General features: G+C 45.8%; 1 protein-coding gene across 1 annotated transcript; it reads right to left on the minus strand.

The window, feature by feature from the left end:
- Positions 1-9,262: 9,262 nt before the first annotated feature.
- LOC105855906 (Y-box-binding protein 1) lies at positions 9,263-10,804 on the minus strand. The gene has a single exon (XM_075995258.1). It carries the CDS (start codon positions 10,663-10,665, stop codon positions 9,676-9,678), a length of 990 nt encoding a protein of 329 aa, XP_075851373.1. The 5' UTR covers positions 10,666-10,804; the 3' UTR covers positions 9,263-9,675.
- Positions 10,805-17,089: the final 6,285 nt, after the last annotated feature.

Consider the following 17,089-nt stretch of genomic DNA (forward strand, 5'->3'; position numbering starts at 1 on the left):
CCCAATCGCACGGAGCAGCCTCTCTCCAAATGAAGCCAGGTGTGCCTCTGGCCGTTTGTCTAGGGTTCGACTTTAATTTCATTTCTCCTGTCCGTTGACTTTGCTTTTCAGATCAATTTCCTTATGTTTTTAATTAATTTAGAACATGATTAGTTTGATTTTTAAAGGGCGTGAGATGGTTCCAAAGGGTCTCTTGGGACAAAAACAAATGAAGGCTCAACCTAATAAAATTAAGCCGTTTACAGCAACAACGTGTCCGTTGTACCCAAAGAAGGAAGGGGAAGAGATGGGCCTTCACTGGGGAGGCCAGAGGGCCCAGGGCCTCCTGGGCCCAGGACCAAGACAAAAGGCATCCCAGAAGGCCCTGTCCCCTCAGGGAAGAGACTTTTATTCTGCTCTTGGATTCTGTGAGTTTGGAAATAAGACAGGGCATCGTCAGGATGGCTTCTCACTGCTCCATGTCCGGGACCTCAGCTGGAGATGCCTTTTCTCACTTGTCTGCTGGTCGATGCTGCCTGTTGGCTCAGACCTCAGAGCTGTCGGCCAGAATGCCTACAGTTGCCGTCTCCATGTGGTTGCCGCACAGCTGCTTGGACTTCCTCACAGCATGGCAGCTGCATTCCAAGAGCAAGTGTCTCGCAAGAACAAAGCAATAACGCACCGCATTTTGATGACCTAGCCTCAGAAGAGCCAGAGCATCACTTTTTCTGTGCTCTGTTGTACACTCTGTGATGGTCCATCCACAGATGAACATCTACTTGCAACTTTTCATTCTCTCCTTGAGAGTGGAGAGTGCCGGCTGCTTCTAGTCTTGCCATCTTGGCTCTCTATGTGTGTTTTTAAAACTAAAGTGAGTCTTTTGTAGACATAATAAAGTTAGGTCTTATTTTTTGTATCCATTCAACCACCCTGTGCCTTTTGATATGGTAGTTGAATCCACTTACATCTAGAGTAATTATTGATAGGGAAGGACATATGCTGTGGTTTGAATGTGTCCCCCAGAGTTGATGGGGGGAGGGGATGAAGGCAAGATGGCTGACTAGAGACAACAGTCGCCAGATAGTCTCAGAAAGAAGGAAAAGTTTTAGGGGAAAACAAAAAACATAGCTTAGGTATGATTCAGAGGGAAAGTGCCAGAAGCTACTGGAGAATCCTTGGGAAGAAGTTGTGGAGTAGAACAAGAAGGAGCAAGATTTGGGCAGAGATCAACCCCTGAGAAACTTGGAGTCCCATGGAAGGGTGTGGCTGACACTTAGCCAAAAGCACCACCCACTGTCGCAGGGATTAAACTGGGCGTCCCAGTGTAATTCACACTGTTAGGAAGACCACAGGAAAGGATTTCAAAGCCTGTCACCATCCCTTGCCAACAAGAAGCAGGGAATCTGCCCACACACGGTACGCCACCACTATAGCCAACAAATAACCAGCAATTAAGAAAACCACCGCACTAAGGATAGCTATAACCAAGGTATCCATCCAAATAGATTCAACCCAAAAAAGGTCCTCTTTGAGGAATATTAGAGTCAAAGTGTGGAAAAGTTGGAAACCATGAGTCGAGAAACCGCAGGAGAAATGCAGGAGCCAAGCATCGTGTAGAACGCAGTGCCTGCTCTAGGCCAGAGGACAGGGGTCTTCCGCTCAAACACCAGCTCTGGTGGGCAGCACCTTGGGCAGGGTCTTGTGAAATGAAAGCGCATCCGCCATGCTTCTGGATCTCCTGCCCGTTTATCTCACCCTCTGTAGCAGGAACAATCTTCTTCTTCGGGGCATCCTAATGGAGTTATCACAAAATACATTGCCCAAAGAGCCTGTGTCCAAAGGCAGGGAAAAAGCCAGTATCCAGCACAAAGGCAGTCAAGCAGGAAGAAATTCCTCCTAGGTGGGGGGAGAGTCATCCTTTTGTGTGCTATTCAGGCCTTCAACTGATTAGATGCGGCCCACCCACGTAGGGAGTGCCATTCTCTTTACTCAGGGTACATATTCAGATGTTAACCTCATCCACAAACACCCTCACAGACACACCTAGAAAAATATTTGACCAAATTCCTGGCCATCCCATAGCGCAGTCAAATCGGCACATTAAACTGACTGTCAGGGGGCCCTTGGTACCACTGGAACAGCCCCGGTGAGAAACTCTAACTCCTTGCATTATTTGTGTAGTCCTTGACAGTGTGCAAAGCACTTTGCATGTGCCTGGTGTCATGATCCTGGTCTGGCCAGTGTCCCCATCTGGGGACACATTTGGCTTTGTGGTCCAAGGTTACCCAAGGTCACACTGCAAGAGCACAGTGGTGCCAAGCCAGCCTCTGGAGTTCTCTCCCCTAGGAGGAACATAGCCCACTAAGCGATCTGCTCATTTACCAATCGATCGACAGCGAATATTTATTGAGCTCCGACCTGGCGCTCCGCGTGGTGCATGTTGCTATTAGCCCGTGGGAAGCATGTCCACGGAGACCACAGTGCCCCAGGGCGCTGCCCGGAAAGAAAAATTAAGCTTAACACTGATTTGCTTCCTCTCTCCAAGGACACAGTGAGAGCTTAATCATGGCCAATTGAGCCCTGGGATTATTTGTCTTCATTTTAACATGGTAAATGGGTTTCATGCCAAGCAACAAAGGCAGACCCAGCCACAAAACGATCTTTTACATTTCCAGCCATACAGATGGCTGGCGGACTTCTCAACCTCCTCCATACACAGAAACTGGAAACACAGCCCTTCAAGGACTAGAAATTAGATGGGTCCAACTTTTTCCCCCCTTCCCCCAACCAACTCTAGCAAAATTTCATGAACTCAAAATATTAATAAAAGCAAGCTAGGAGGACACATGCCAATGGCCCTACATTGTTTCAGGGTTTTGCTTCACATTGCATTTGATTATTTTGGATGAAAGAGCCTGGGTTTAGTGAGGTTCTGCCACCTGAACAAATGTGTGAAGTGGTGAAAATCGAGAATTAGCTCATTTTTACCGGTCTTCAGGTCCCTTTTCTCTACACACTCTTCTCGGTCAAATCCCCAGGGTTTGGCTCCCGCCTAGAGCCACGCAGCCCCAGACCAGGGGCTGCCCACCCTGCGCTCGGCGGGGCTGGGGACTCAGGCACCGCCAGGAGAAGGGAGGAGGGAAGCACAGCTCACCGTGCTTCTACGTGAATGTTCATCAGGACTTTTTTTTTTTTTTTAGTTAAGTAAAACAGTGAAAAATCATTAAGAAAACATTTAGAAACGTGTGCATTCACACCATTCTTCATGTCTTCCGCATCACACCCATGTGCATTCTTCTACTTCGTGTCCCTCCCATCTTCTCTCATTGAAAACTAGTTTTCCCCAGACTTGCGTTCTTGCTGGTTGCGTGTCTCACAGCCCAGAATCTTTTAGAAGACTTGGAACACATATTTTATGTCATCCCATAGAGGTAATAACCTACATGTGGTACAAAATGTAAAAGAAACCAAGGGGTACCATGAGGGGAGGAAGTCCCACCCTCCCACCCACCTGCCCCCAAGCCCAACTTCCCTCTTCCGATGCACCCTATGTGCGTGTAATCCTATGTGTGCGCGCCTTTTCGGTTTTTCTCTTTTTACACAACTGGGGGGACACCATACACACACACACCGTTTGGCACCTTGCTTTTTTTCATTTAACGATGCAACGTGGCAGGGGCACTCTGACCGTCCATAGGAACTACCTCCTTGGGGTATTTTTCATTCTATGGAGCATTTTCAACCCCTCTGAGAGGCGGAAATGTACTGTCTGGGCATGACTGGAGCCACAAGGGAGCATTACAGTTATTTACACAATATCCTCCTTTCTCCTGATATTATAATAACTTCCACTTAATGCCTAGCAGTTCCAGGCAGCCTGCATATATTATCCCTAATGTTTACAAGATCCCTGCAAGGAAAAGAACATTATTTGCATTTTACTGATGAAGGAACTGAAGCTCAAAGGGCTGAGTCATTGGCCGTGAGCCTCAGGTCTGCCCAGCGTCCACCCTCTCTCAACTCTTTCCTCCTAACGTGGGGATTGGAACTAATAGCGATGTCTGCCACACCAGCAGCCCCTCTGGGGTGGAACTGCCCTGCCCGAAGCCCCCGCTGAAGGGGCAGCCCCTGCAGACCACAGCACCCAGCCACTCGGCCACCAAAACCCGCCGGGGCCACCAAATCCACAGTAGCTCCTCTGGCGCAAAACAGACTCCTGGTCTCCAGAACCCAAGTGTGAAACGATGGCGAGATCATCCAAGTGAAGTCAGGTGGGTCAGAAGCAGGAGGTGCAGCCGGAGCCTCAACGAGCGGAAGTTGGGAGGAGCAGAAACTAGGAGGAAGTTTTGCTACTAAGCGGAAGAGGGACCAGCCAAGTGGAGTGAGGATAGGTCGGGGGCAGCAGCACACAGAGTGGAGAGTCAGGAACCGGGAAGCTGCCCCCGGGCGGGGGACGAACCAGGATCGGTGCCTGTGCTGACCACTGCACCATACTGCCCTGGCCCGGCGGCCACACCCTCACCCCAACCACCAAGTACGTGTCTTTGCGGTTTTCATTTAATGCAATGCCGTGGAAACGACACATCAGGGACCCACAGGGACAGAAAGCAGATGGTGCCGCCAGGGGCTGGGGAGGGGAAAGGGGAGTGAGTGCTCAGGGGCACGGGGTCTCCTTCTGGGGTGATGCAAACGTTTGGTAACTAGACAGAGGTGTGGTTGCACAGCGCTGTTAATGGACTAAATGCCGCCAGATTGATGCCTCAAAATGATTAATTTTACGTGATGTGAATTTCACCTTAATAACAACATCCACAGCAATAATGAAATAGAGCAACCCTCTCCCCTAAAGACAAAAGGTCACCTGGCTCTACCTGGCCAACACCAGGAGGCCCCACCCCTCTTGGGGCCCCAGCCCTGCCCACGTGGACGCTCCACGCTGCCCACGGGCTCAGAGGAGCAGGAGGCCACGTGGCCCCGGCTCCCAGCAAGCACAGGCAGGGTCTCTCCACCAGCTTCCAGCCGGTCCGGAGTAAAAGGAGCGTCAGGGACCCTCTGGTTCCACATTTCTTATTTCAAAACAGGAGCGGGTTAAGAACGTGGGCTCAATCGCTTGAGCCCAGGAGTTTGAGGTTGCTGTGAGCTAGGCTGACGCCACGGCACTCACTCTAGCCTGGGCAACAGAGTGAGACTCTGGCTCAAGGGAAAAAAAAAAAAAAAAAAAAAACACGTGTTGGGAGAGGCGAGTTCTGGGAGGCACGGAGGCTGCTCTGCCGGGCAGAACTGATCCTCCTGCCTCGGCCTCCCGAGTAGCTGGGACTACAGGCATGCTCCACCATGCCCGGCTAATTTTTTCTATATATATTAGTTGTCCAATTAATTTCTTTCTATTTATAGTAGAGATGAGGTCTCACTCTTGCTCAGGCTGGTTTTGAACTCCTGACCTCGAGCAATCCGCCCGCCTCGGCCTCCCAGAATGCTAGGATTACAGGCGTGAGCCACCGCACCGGGCCCCAACACGTGTTTTTAATAATTAACTGCACGGAGAGAGCTGGGGCGGCTCCGGCCGGAGTGGACTCTGAGTCCTGGCCCACCCCGAGGGCTCCCCCCCACCACCACACGCAGCTACTGTCCCCAGCCTCACGGGAACCTCCTCCTGGAAACACCATCACATGGACAGTTCTGACGAAGGTCTCTCCCACCTGCATCCAAAGCCACTGGGTCAGCGGTTCTACTTTTCCTCGCTGGAGGAACCCTGTCTTTTTTGTTAATAATAATATATCATTTTTTCCTTTTGTTTTTACTAAGGTGAAATTCACATAACATAAAAATGACCATTTTAAAGTGAATGATTCAGTGGCATTTAACACATGCACAATGTGGTGAATCCAACAGATTGGCAGCCACCAATCTGTCCTGTCAACATCTCTTATTGTGATAAGATTCTGTTACTGAAGAATTTTTCCTTTATCAAAATTTTTTCTTTACAAAAAATATGGAAAATTCATATAATAGATACAGCTATAAAAACGGATGCCAAGGAAGAACAGTTATTGATGCAAAAAGATTTGTAATGTATTGCAAAGTGAACAAAAATCAGACATCAAAATACCCTGCTAAGTATACCACTGATTTTGTAATGTGTGTATTTTATAATTTTACACAAATATATATTTTACAATTATTCACAAATAATTTGTAGTCTATAAGCATGTGTAATTTGTGTGTGTATGTATAGGTGTATACATATCTTTAAAACCATAAGATCATTATCAAAATATATATTACATATTGGTTATGCCTGGGTAGCAGGATAAAAGAGAAATATTTAAACTTTGGTGTTTTCTGTGGGATTTTTTTCACAAATGTTTTGCACTGAGTATGAATTGTTTGTAATTAGACGATGAAGGAGAGCTATGCAATGGGTACATCTGCCTTCATCTTGGCCAATTGGCAGTAATCTTGGATCTGTGCAACCTACTGTTTAGTTGAGCATTTTGAATTATATATAAACTGAACCATCTGTAAAGTTTTACAGATTTCATTATTTGGCTGTGAAAACTGGTCAAAATAAAACTGATGCATCTTAACAGACATACACACACGAAGAAGGCTAAGTGTCACTGAGGCTGATTTGGAGAAAATCACTTTGGTTGGTTGGTTAGTTGGTTGGTTGGTTGGTTTGGGTCAGTTTGACCAGACCTGGTTTGAATATGGCCAAGAGGGACAGGTGTTCCTTGACCTTGGGTTTTTGACCCAACTAGGAGGAGGACTGTAGGACATGTTTAGACAAGGATTTCAAGGACCTTTGCTAAGAAAGGGAAGATGAGAAATGGGTTGGTAGTTAGAGAAGAAAGTGGACTCGAGAAAGGATATTTTTTCTTCTGTTTTAAAAGTAATTCAAGACATACTTATGTCATAGATGTGTTTTGGAAACACCTCTTGTTGTGATAAGCTTCTGTTATTGATGTCAACTGAAAAATCACACAATTTATAAATTTAGAAAAGAGACTTTATTTCTCATGAATGGTTTCAACCTGCAGGCTGGGACACAGACCTCCAGCAGAGGTAGAAAGAAGGCACTGGAAGGAGGAGGGGTAGGGCAGGAACTTGTGCTGAGCAGGTTAGTTAAGTATACGTATTCCACAGGTTACGGGAGGAACTGTGATTATTAACAGAGGAAGTTCATGCACGTGTGATAAGCAAACATGCGTGTTACCTGCGCCCCAAGTTCACTTTGGGGTGGAGACTTCACATTTGAATGTGTTGTGATTCTGCCCCCTACGTCAAAATTAAAGCAGGCACACGAAAGCGCTCCAGTGCACAGGCTGCGTAAGCCAGCCAGAACCAGCCGTGGCCAGGGGTCTGTCCCCAGGAGGAAGATACAGAAATCAAAGCTGCAGTTACAGCTTGTGGGACACAGAATGGGTTGGATGAGCTGCTGTTGTTCCAATATTGCTTATCCCTAGGCCAGCGCTTGTTTAGCTGCTAGAGAAAAAGAAAAAGGTGGTGGCAAGTAGAATACAGTTTATTCTTTACCTGTAGGGCTGTGTGACTTAACCCTCACCTGGGATGGCCTTAGGTCTTGTTTATAATTCAGTACCTTATTACCACAAAGAGTGCATTCTCTCTCACCTGCGGGCCTAGGGGCTTTATTTTTATCTTACATTGGTGATCTGTTTTCTCTCTTCCTGCACTCCCCCTAAATATGTCCCCTGGAGAAGGGACAGAATGTTATGGGTTAAATCAGGTACCCGCAAAAATTCATATGTTGAGGTCCTAACCCCTACTGCCTCGGGATGGGACCTTATATGGAAATAGGGTCACTGAGGATGTAATTAGTTAAGATGTGGTCGTACTGGAGTAGGGTGTGCCTTTAATCCAATATGACTGGTGACCTCATAAAAACAGAGGTGATTGACAGGAGACCCAGACACATGGGGAGAAGTCCACGTGAAGACAGGCAGAGGTGGGAGTGATGCGCTCATCAGCCAAGGAACCCCTGGGGGTAGGGTTAGGGCTTAGGGTTAGGGTTAGGATTAGAATTAGGGATAGAGTTAGGGTTAGCTCCAAGAAACCCCTGGGGCTGCCAGGCCTGGAAGAGGCCTCCCCTAGAGGCTCCAGAGGGAACACAGCCCTGCTGACACCTCGACCTTGAACTTCCAGCCCCCAGAACTATAAAAGACTAAACTTCTATTGTTTCAGCCACTCAGTTTGTAGGACTCTATCACAGCAACCCTGGGGTACTCACAGACAGGATAAAGATGGGCTGTGACAGGAGGAAGCCATGGCCAGAGCCATGTCTAGACAAGAAGCTGCCTCCTGCAAGTCCCCAGTGGATAGTGATGACAACTATAGGGGAAGGAGGTCCCTTGGTCTATGCTACAAGTGAACCTGAGAACACAGCCATGGGGCATGCTCTTCCAGGCCGACTAGGGGGAAGCTGGAAGCTTCTAGAAAAGTCCCTGGGGCGCCATGTCCTGCACCTGGGAGAACAGTGGTGGCAAGAAGTGTCCTGAACATAGTGTGAAGGGGTCAGGAGTCCCTGCATGCCAGAGAGGGGATGAAGACGTCCCTGGGAGGGCCAGAGACCATGATAGGAGACAGATGGCCAGGAACACTTGCGCCTGTAGCAAATCCCCACAAAAGTCCAAACACAGATCCAGGGAGCAGACTTGACCAGTCATTCCCAGGAATATTCCAGGAAACCCCACTGGGTGATCCTAGGACATCCTCTAAGCTCTTGAAAAGAAGCAGGAGGAGAAGGCAGCAGTTGGAGAGATGGAGTCACCTGGACAGAAGGTTGCCAGTATTGGCGTGGACTACGTTTGCTGTGTAGGACTAAAACTAAATGACCACCACCTCTGTAACTGGGTGGCCAGACAGCTCCAATCATAATTATAGCAGTTGCCAAAATCCTTGGGCTTTTCTGATATCTTAAATCACATTCTCTGTGTGTCATTCTTTCTGACTATTTCTTTGTACCAGTTTTCTATCTTTTGTTGGACTGATCATGTTCTCCTTGTTCCATTTTTTTTCCTAATGGTTGAGAAATTATTCATTCTAATTATCTTCTAGATTCTCGCCATAACTATTTAAGTAACTGCTTTGGGGTCTCTTTGTTGAGTTGGTCCGCATCTTCAGTCTTCCACATACCCAGACAAGAGTGTGCTCCCTCTCCCTGCCTCTGTCCCTTCCCCGCACACTCTGCCATCACCTCTGCTGGTTTCCCAATGCAGCGGCTGACGTCTTGGCTGGTTGGTTGTTGGGTTTTTTCCCAACACTCTTTTTTTTTTTTAATTATTTAAGACCTTTATTAACAGGTGCTTGCAGTTTGTTGACTTTTTTCAAAAAATCAAGTTTGTGAACTTTTATTACAAATTAAAAATGAAGTTCTTAAAAATCTCAACTTGACCAGATATGAAACAATTTAAAAACCTTTAAAGGCATAGAGAAAAACCAGGCTTTTTTTAAAAAACACGTTTGTTATTACCAAAAAAGACATCTTTAGGTAAAAATAATAAAAACCCCATGCTGCATAGATAATGCAGATAGTTCTAGTTATCTGGTCAACGGGCAAAAAGCAAGCACTTAAGGTCTTCAGTTCCAATCTTTTCTTCATTTCTTATTGCTGGAATTTCATATTCATTTCTTGTTGGATGACTAAACCGGACGATGGTAGAGATGGTAAGCCGGCATTTACTCAGCCCCGCCCTGCTCAGCCTCGGGAGCGGACGAATTCTCAGCTGGTGGATAGGCTGCTTTTGTCTCTTTGCCATCTTGTGGTTTAGGGTTTTCTGGGCGTCTGCGACGGTAATTGAAGTTGCGGCGGTACCGACGTTGAGGCGGCTGCTGACCTTGGGTCTCATCTCCTTGATTCTCTTTATCCTCTTCATTGCCGTCCTCTCTGGGCTGTCTTTGGCGAGGAGGGCCCCTGCGGAATCGTGGTCTATAACCCCGATACATATTCTGTCTTACTGGTGGTCTACCTTGTTCTCCTGCACCCTGGTTGTCAGCACCCTCCATCACTTCTCCCTGTACAGGAGGGTTGGAATACTGTGGTCGACGCCCATAGGGCCTCCGCATGTAGTAAGGTGGGAACCTTCGCCTGCGGTAGGGCCGGCGTTGTTGGGCCTGGCCTTCAGGAGCACTCTCCGATCCCTCATTCTTTTCCCCACTCTCACTGTTCTGGTAATTTTGCTGGTAATTGCGTGGAGGACCCCTGCGACGTGGATAGCGTCTATAATGGTTACGGTCTGCTGCATATTTACTGCCTTGAACTGGAATTCCACCAGGGCCTGTAACATTTGCTGCCTCCGCACCCTTTTCTCCTTCAACAACATCAAACTCCACAGTCTCCCCATCTCCTGCACTGCGAAGGTACTTCCTGGGGTTATTCTTCTTTATGGCAGTCTGGTGTACAAATACATCTTCCTTGGTGTCATTCCTGTTGATGAAACCATATCCGTTTCTTACATTGAACCATTTTACTGTCCCCAAAACCTTCGTTGCGATGACCTTCTTGTCCCCGCCGGCAGGCGCCGCCGATGTAAGGCCGCCCGGGCCACCGCTCCCTGCGCCGCTGCCCGTGGTGCCGGGCTTGGTGTCGGCAGCGCTGAGGGCGGGGGCGGCGGGGGGGGGGGGGGGGGGGGCGGCGGGCGGCTGCTGGGTCTCGGCCTCGCTGCTCATAGTTGCGGTGATGGTGACTGGGGCCGGCTGCGGCAGCTGCGGCTCCTCCCGATGTGTGATGGTAACTAGGCCGGCGGCGGCGGTGGGGCTGCACAGGGCACTCTGGGGTCCGCTCTCCGCTCCCGCTACCGATCGAACTCCCAACACTCTTTTAGACTTGATAATGATGTGTCTGCGATTCCTTGTTCACCATTGCTTCTCATGACCCATGTCTACCCCCAGAATCATTTTTCATTTTGCTGGAAGATGTCCTTGGCTAATTCTTTCAGAAGTGGTTCTTGGGTGATGAACTTGAGTTACTGCATGTCTGAAATGTATTTTATTCTTATACTTGAGTGACCTCTTAAGTTTAGAATTATTTTTTCATAGAACTTTGAAAATATAATACTTCTATATGATCTTCTTGCTCCCAGTGTTGCCAAGGAGCATGTTGGGGGACAGTCTAAATTCTCATTCCTTTGCAGTTCATCTGTCCCCACTCCACTCCTGCCCATTTGGCCCTGGAAGCTTTTAGCTTTTTCTCTTTACCTTTGGACCATGATAAGCACTTTGGGAATCTCTAGTCTTCTCTTCCACTTTACTAATTCTCTTTTGAATTATGCCCATTCTGCTAGTTTGCAGACTGAGACTGATAGACATTTCTGAAAATAATATTAATAATCACAGTTATATTTTTCATTTTCAGAATCTTACATTCTTTTTGATGGATGCTTACTTGTTTTTCTTGGTTGCAATTACCCAGTTTTATTCCTATGAGGTTATTAGTTAACTATCCAAGTTTCTATCTGGTTTCTTTTTTCAATTAATTCTTTTTCTTTTGGTGTGAATTCTTCTGGGTGAAAATTGTGGTGACTGTGTGTTGGTGTTGGCTTTGCTTAACTTCTGGTGGTTCCCAGTTGTATTTTCATTTTGAAATTGGAGATTCCCTGACAGAGTGTCTGTTTAGCGAATTCATCCTCCAGCGATTTTGAGGAAGGGGCGGAGTAAGCCGGGCATGCAACAGAGAAAGAAAGGCTTCTGTGAGGGATCCAGTAACGCAGCAACTGATGACACAAGTGAAGCCAGACAGCGAACCTCACGCTGTCACTCAGAGAGGCAGGAGGATTCAGGAACGCCAGGACCGGCTCCTTGAAGTCCTTAGAAAGCACCAGCAGATATTCCCTCGCTTTCACCTTGAGCAGACACCACCAGAAGCAGGGCTCAGGAAGGCGGGGCAGAATCACCAAGGATAACAAAGGAGGAATAGCTCCAAAAGTATCTGCACAGTCCGGCTCCTAAACGTAACAGCATGACCTTAGAAGTCGAGTAAGCAACCGCCTGGCTTCCCCAGGACTGGCGGGTCTCCCAGGGTGCAGGACAGTGGGTGCTAAAACTCAGCACAGTCCCGGGCAAACCGGGATGGCTATTCTCCCTACTCAGAAGGCAAGACCTGCATAGAGCCCAGGTAGGCATCTGGACGGAAATGGAAGCCCCTCAAGCCAGGACTGGGAGAGCTGCCCAAAGAGGCTGCATTTTGAATGAACCCTTTGCAGTAGTGACAGAGGAGGGAGCCCTGGAGACAGGAAGCTGGGGACGTTACCTGCGTCCACTCCTCCCTCTAGTGGACTCTCTTATTCATAATCCAGGAAAACGCATCGCATTCAACCATGAACAACAGAAAAGGAACAAGCTCTACCTCCGCACAAAGGTGCTATTAAAAAAGGACAAGGAAGAGTAGCTTAACTTTCCCACAGACAATAAAAACACCCCCGACAAATGAAGCACAAAATAGATGAAAACTGAAACCCAATAATTCAAAGTGAGCTAAAACAAATTAAGAAAATAATTGAATTTCCGAAAGAACAACACAAACGTGAAATATAAGAGCTTAGAGATTATGAAAAAGAAATTGACAGTACTGGGAGAAAAAAACTGAAAATCATTTTAGAACAAGGAATAAATTATAGAGAAGACACGAGAGAATAGACAACATGGAAAGCCCAGGAAAGGATATATTTAAAAGAAGAAGAACAAAAACAAGAAAGAAAAAGAGCAAATAAAATGAAACAGAATCAAGAAAGAGTTTTTTAAGTAGTCAGGAATGGGAGATTCACAATGCAGACAAGATGGTATAGACTGAACTCTCCTTCTCCTCCCCTCAAAATACAGCCATAGACCTTGGACTTGGGACATCAGTCCACAGTTGGACTCTGAAAAGTGGGAAGGGGAAGGAAGGCTGGCTGGGGACTGCAGGACTGAAGGAACAACACAGTGGCTCAGTGTCACAAGGCCCCACCCAGTGACAGATGGCAACCCACACCTGACATCCTGGGAGTCCTGTCCTAGCAGCAAAAGACAGTCTTGGTAGACACATTCCTCCCCTGAATCATAAGGAACTCCTGCCAATACCAGTGGCCCAGTTCAGACTGGGGGATCACCCTCTCTCCCTGCAGGCTCCCTTCCCCCATGCAAAGATGCTTGGTGTCCCAGTGACACCAGCAGGGCAGGGAGCCTGCCAACAATAAAACACTCAACCTGGAGAGGGGCCTTTTGTCCCTTCCCTCATATAGAGGCACCAGGTGACTCAACTGGGGAAAGTGTCTGCCACCCGTGCAGGGGGCACCAGCCGAGATCAGTGGGGGCCCAGCAGCACCAGGATGAGCAAAGCAGCCAAATCACACAGCAAAGACCCTGAAAATGAAACGTTGTTGGAACCATAGCCTGCAGAGGACCCGCATGCTAACCCTAAACAGAGTGACTGCCCGCTCAAATAGGAGATTAAAATAGGACTCTGTGCTGCTTAATACAATAGCCAAAGTGTCCAGGATAAAGTTTAAAATGGTTCATCATCCCAAGAACCAGGAAAATCACAACTTGAATGAGAAAAGATAAGTGACAGATATCAACACCAACATGAATCAGGTGCTGGAATTTTCTGATTTTAAAGTTGCCATCATTAAAATGCTACAGCAAGCAATTACAGATGCTCTTGGAACAAGTAAAAAAAAATAGAAAATCTCACCAAAGAAATAGAAAATATTAAAAAAGAACTAAGTAGAAATTATAGAACTGAAAAATGCAATAAACCAAGTAGAAAATTCACTGAAGAAGCTCAATAACAGAGTGAATGTGACAGAATCAGTGAACTTGAAGATAGAGCAATAGAAATTACCCAATCTGAAACACAGGGAGAAAATAGACAGAATGAGAATGAACAAAGCTTCCCAGATCTTAAGGACAATAACAGAAAATCCCACATTCTTGTTACCTGAGTCCCAGAAATAGAGGAGAAAAAGAGGGTGTTGAAAAAAATATTTGAAGAACTAATGGCTAAAAATTCCCCAAATTTGGCAAAAAAAAAAAAATAATAATAATAAACCTCAAACCTACAAATTCAATAAGCAGAGCAAACTACAAACAGGATAACGTCCTTCTCAAAAAAAGAAAATCCACACCAAGACAGATTATAACCAAGCTCCTGAAAACTATAGACAAAGGGGGGAAAGTCTTGGAGGAAGCCAGAAAGAATGACGCATCCCTTGCAGAGAAAACCGATCCAAACGAGAACAGATCTCTCACCCGAAACCATGAGGTTTCCTCTCATTTGGGAGAAAAGTGGCACAGCACTCTTCAAGTGCTAAGAGAGAAGAACTGTGATCCCTGAATTCCATACCCAGGAAAGATAATCTTTAGGAATAGAGAAGAAATGTTAGAATTCTCAAACGAAGGAAAACGATGGTAATCTGTCACCAGCAAATAATCTGGTGAAGGATGTTTTCCCAACAGAAAGAAAAGGATACCAGAAGGAGGCTTGCCACTCCAGAAAGGAAGACTAATGGAATTGGGAAACAACAATGGTAAACTTAATAGACTACTCTTCTCCCCATGAAATTTTAAAATCATATTTGGTGGTCAAAGCAAAAATCATAATACCATCCGATGTGATGCCTAACATGGATAGAGGAAGTAGTCGTGTTCATTGTGTTTTTAAATTGGGAAGCGTTAAGGGACACAAATGGAAGCAAAATGTCCACACTTCACTTGAACTGGGAAAACACTAATACCAGCAGACTGATAATATGGGTACATTATAATATGGGTACAAGTAATATGGGTACATTGCGATACATAGAGCAACCACTAGGAAACTAACCAAAGCAAGACACTCAGAGCACTACAAATAAACCCAGATGGGATCCTAAAAGCATTCATGTAGCCTAACAGAAGGAAAGAAAAGAGAAACAAGAAGCAGAGGAAACCAACACAAAACAAATAATAAATTGGCAGACCTAAACCCTACCATGTCAATAATTACTTTAAATGTAAATGGTCTAAGTATACCAAGTAAAAGAGATTGTCGGAATGGATTTAAAAAATCACGACCCAGTGATATGTTGCCTATAAGAAATTTACTTCGAATGCAATGACACACAAAGACTGAAAGTAAAAGGATGGGAAACTATGTATCATGCAAATGTTAATTTAAAAAGCAGGCGTAGCCACACTAATGTCAGATAAAGTACACTTCAAAACAAATAATATGGAGATACCTCAAAGCGATACAAGTAGATCTACCATTTGATCCAGCAATTCCACTACTGGGCATCTACCCAAAAGATCAAAAGTCACTTTATGAAAAAGACACCTGCACTCAAATGTTTATAGCAGCACAATTCACAATTGCAAAGCTATGGAAACAACCCAAGTGCCCATCAATTCATGAGTGGATTAATAAAATATGGTATATGTACACCATGGAATACTACTCAGCTTTAAGAAACAACGGTGATATAGCACCTCTTGTATATTCCTGGATACAGCTGGAACCCATTCTACTAAGTGAAGTATCTCAAGAATGGAAAAACCAGCACCACATGTACTCACCAGCAAATTGGTATTGACAGATCAACACCTAAGTGGACATATAGGAATAATATTTATTGGGTGTCGGGAGGGTGGGGGGGGAGGAGAGGATGGGTATATACAACCACAATGATTAAGATGTGCAACGTTTGGGGGATGGACACGCTTGAAGCTCTTACTCAAGGGAGGAGGGGGGCATGGGCAATATAAGTAACCTTAACACGTATACCCCCATAATACGCTAAAATAAAATAAATAAATAAAATGAAGATTAAAAAAAAAACACAAATAAAATTGCCAAAGAGAAAAAGGCCCTTATATAGTGATAAAAAAAAAAAAAAATCAATCCACACAGGGAGACATAATGATCCTAAATGGGTAGGCACCAAAGAAAAGAGTGTCAAAGTACATGAAACAAAAGCTGATGAGGCTGAAAGGAAAAAATAAATGAATCCACAGTTCTAGCTGGGAATCTCAAACACTGAACTCTCAGCAATCCATAGAACTAGTAGATAGAAATTCAGCAAGGTTAGTACAAGCCACCAACAGAGTCTAATTGACATATGTAGAACCCTCCACACAACAACAGAACACACATTTTTTTCAAACACAAATGGAGCATCTATCAAGACAGACCATATCCTGACCTGTGTCGTAAAACAAATCCCAACAAGTGTAAAATAATTAAAATCCTACTGAGTCTGTTCTCTGACCACTGTGGACTCAGACTGGAAATCAACAATAGAAAGGTAACAGGAAAAATCTCCAAACACCTAGAAATCAAATAACACACTTCTAAATAATCCGTGTGTCGGAAAGAAAGTCTCAAAGGAAATAAAAAATAGAGAGAATTGAATGAAAATGAAACTGGAACATATCAAAATATGTGAGATGCAGTTACAGCGGTGCAGAGAGGAATTGTGAACGCTAAATGCTCCCATTAGAAAAGAGGAAAAGTCTCGGATCAATTATAGACGCCCCAAAAAGAAATCTCCAGGTATTTTCACTGGAGAGCACTACCAAATATTTAAAGCAGAATTAGCATGAATTTTATACAATCCCATCTAGAAAACAGGGTGGGAAGGAAGGAGCACGTCCAGACTCACTGTGGCCCCCGTGCAGGGGCAGCCCCCCGAGCTCTGCTGCCCGGAGCCTGCACAGCTACGCCTGGTGGCGTATGCAGACCGTAGTCTGCAAAGCCCGACACGATCTGGCCGTGGCTGCAGCCCAACTTCAGTTCTGCTCTCCGGGTACAATGAGTTAATTGCAGTGTCTTCAAGGAGGCCATGCTGTCTCTTACCTCTGTGGCTGGGGTTGATTCCATTTAACAAAACAGAAATCCAAAGCTCGGAGAGGCTGAGTAACCTGCCCATGTCCATACAGCCCTGCCAATCCCTGGGGCTGAACAGTGAGTAGGTAATGAAGCTACCGTGTTCAGGGGTAGAGTGGATATCAGAATGTCAGTTACTCATCTATGATGAGCATCTATGATGAGCATCAGAACGGTCAGATTGGAACTATTTCTTCCTATCTGCATTCTCTCCCTCCATGTGAGGAAAGGTCCTGTGGAACTGCCATGAGA

This window comes from Microcebus murinus, chromosome 19 (genome assembly GCF_040939455.1).
Source record: "Microcebus murinus isolate Inina chromosome 19, M.murinus_Inina_mat1.0, whole genome shotgun sequence".
NCBI classification, from domain to species: domain Eukaryota; kingdom Metazoa; phylum Chordata; class Mammalia; order Primates; family Cheirogaleidae; genus Microcebus; species Microcebus murinus.

What these genes read in the sequence shown, in the direction of transcription:
- LOC105855906 (XM_075995258.1), bottom strand. Translation starts at nt 10,665, where the DNA reads ATGAGCAGCGAGGCCGAGACCCAGCAGCCGCCCGCCGCCCCCCCCCCC.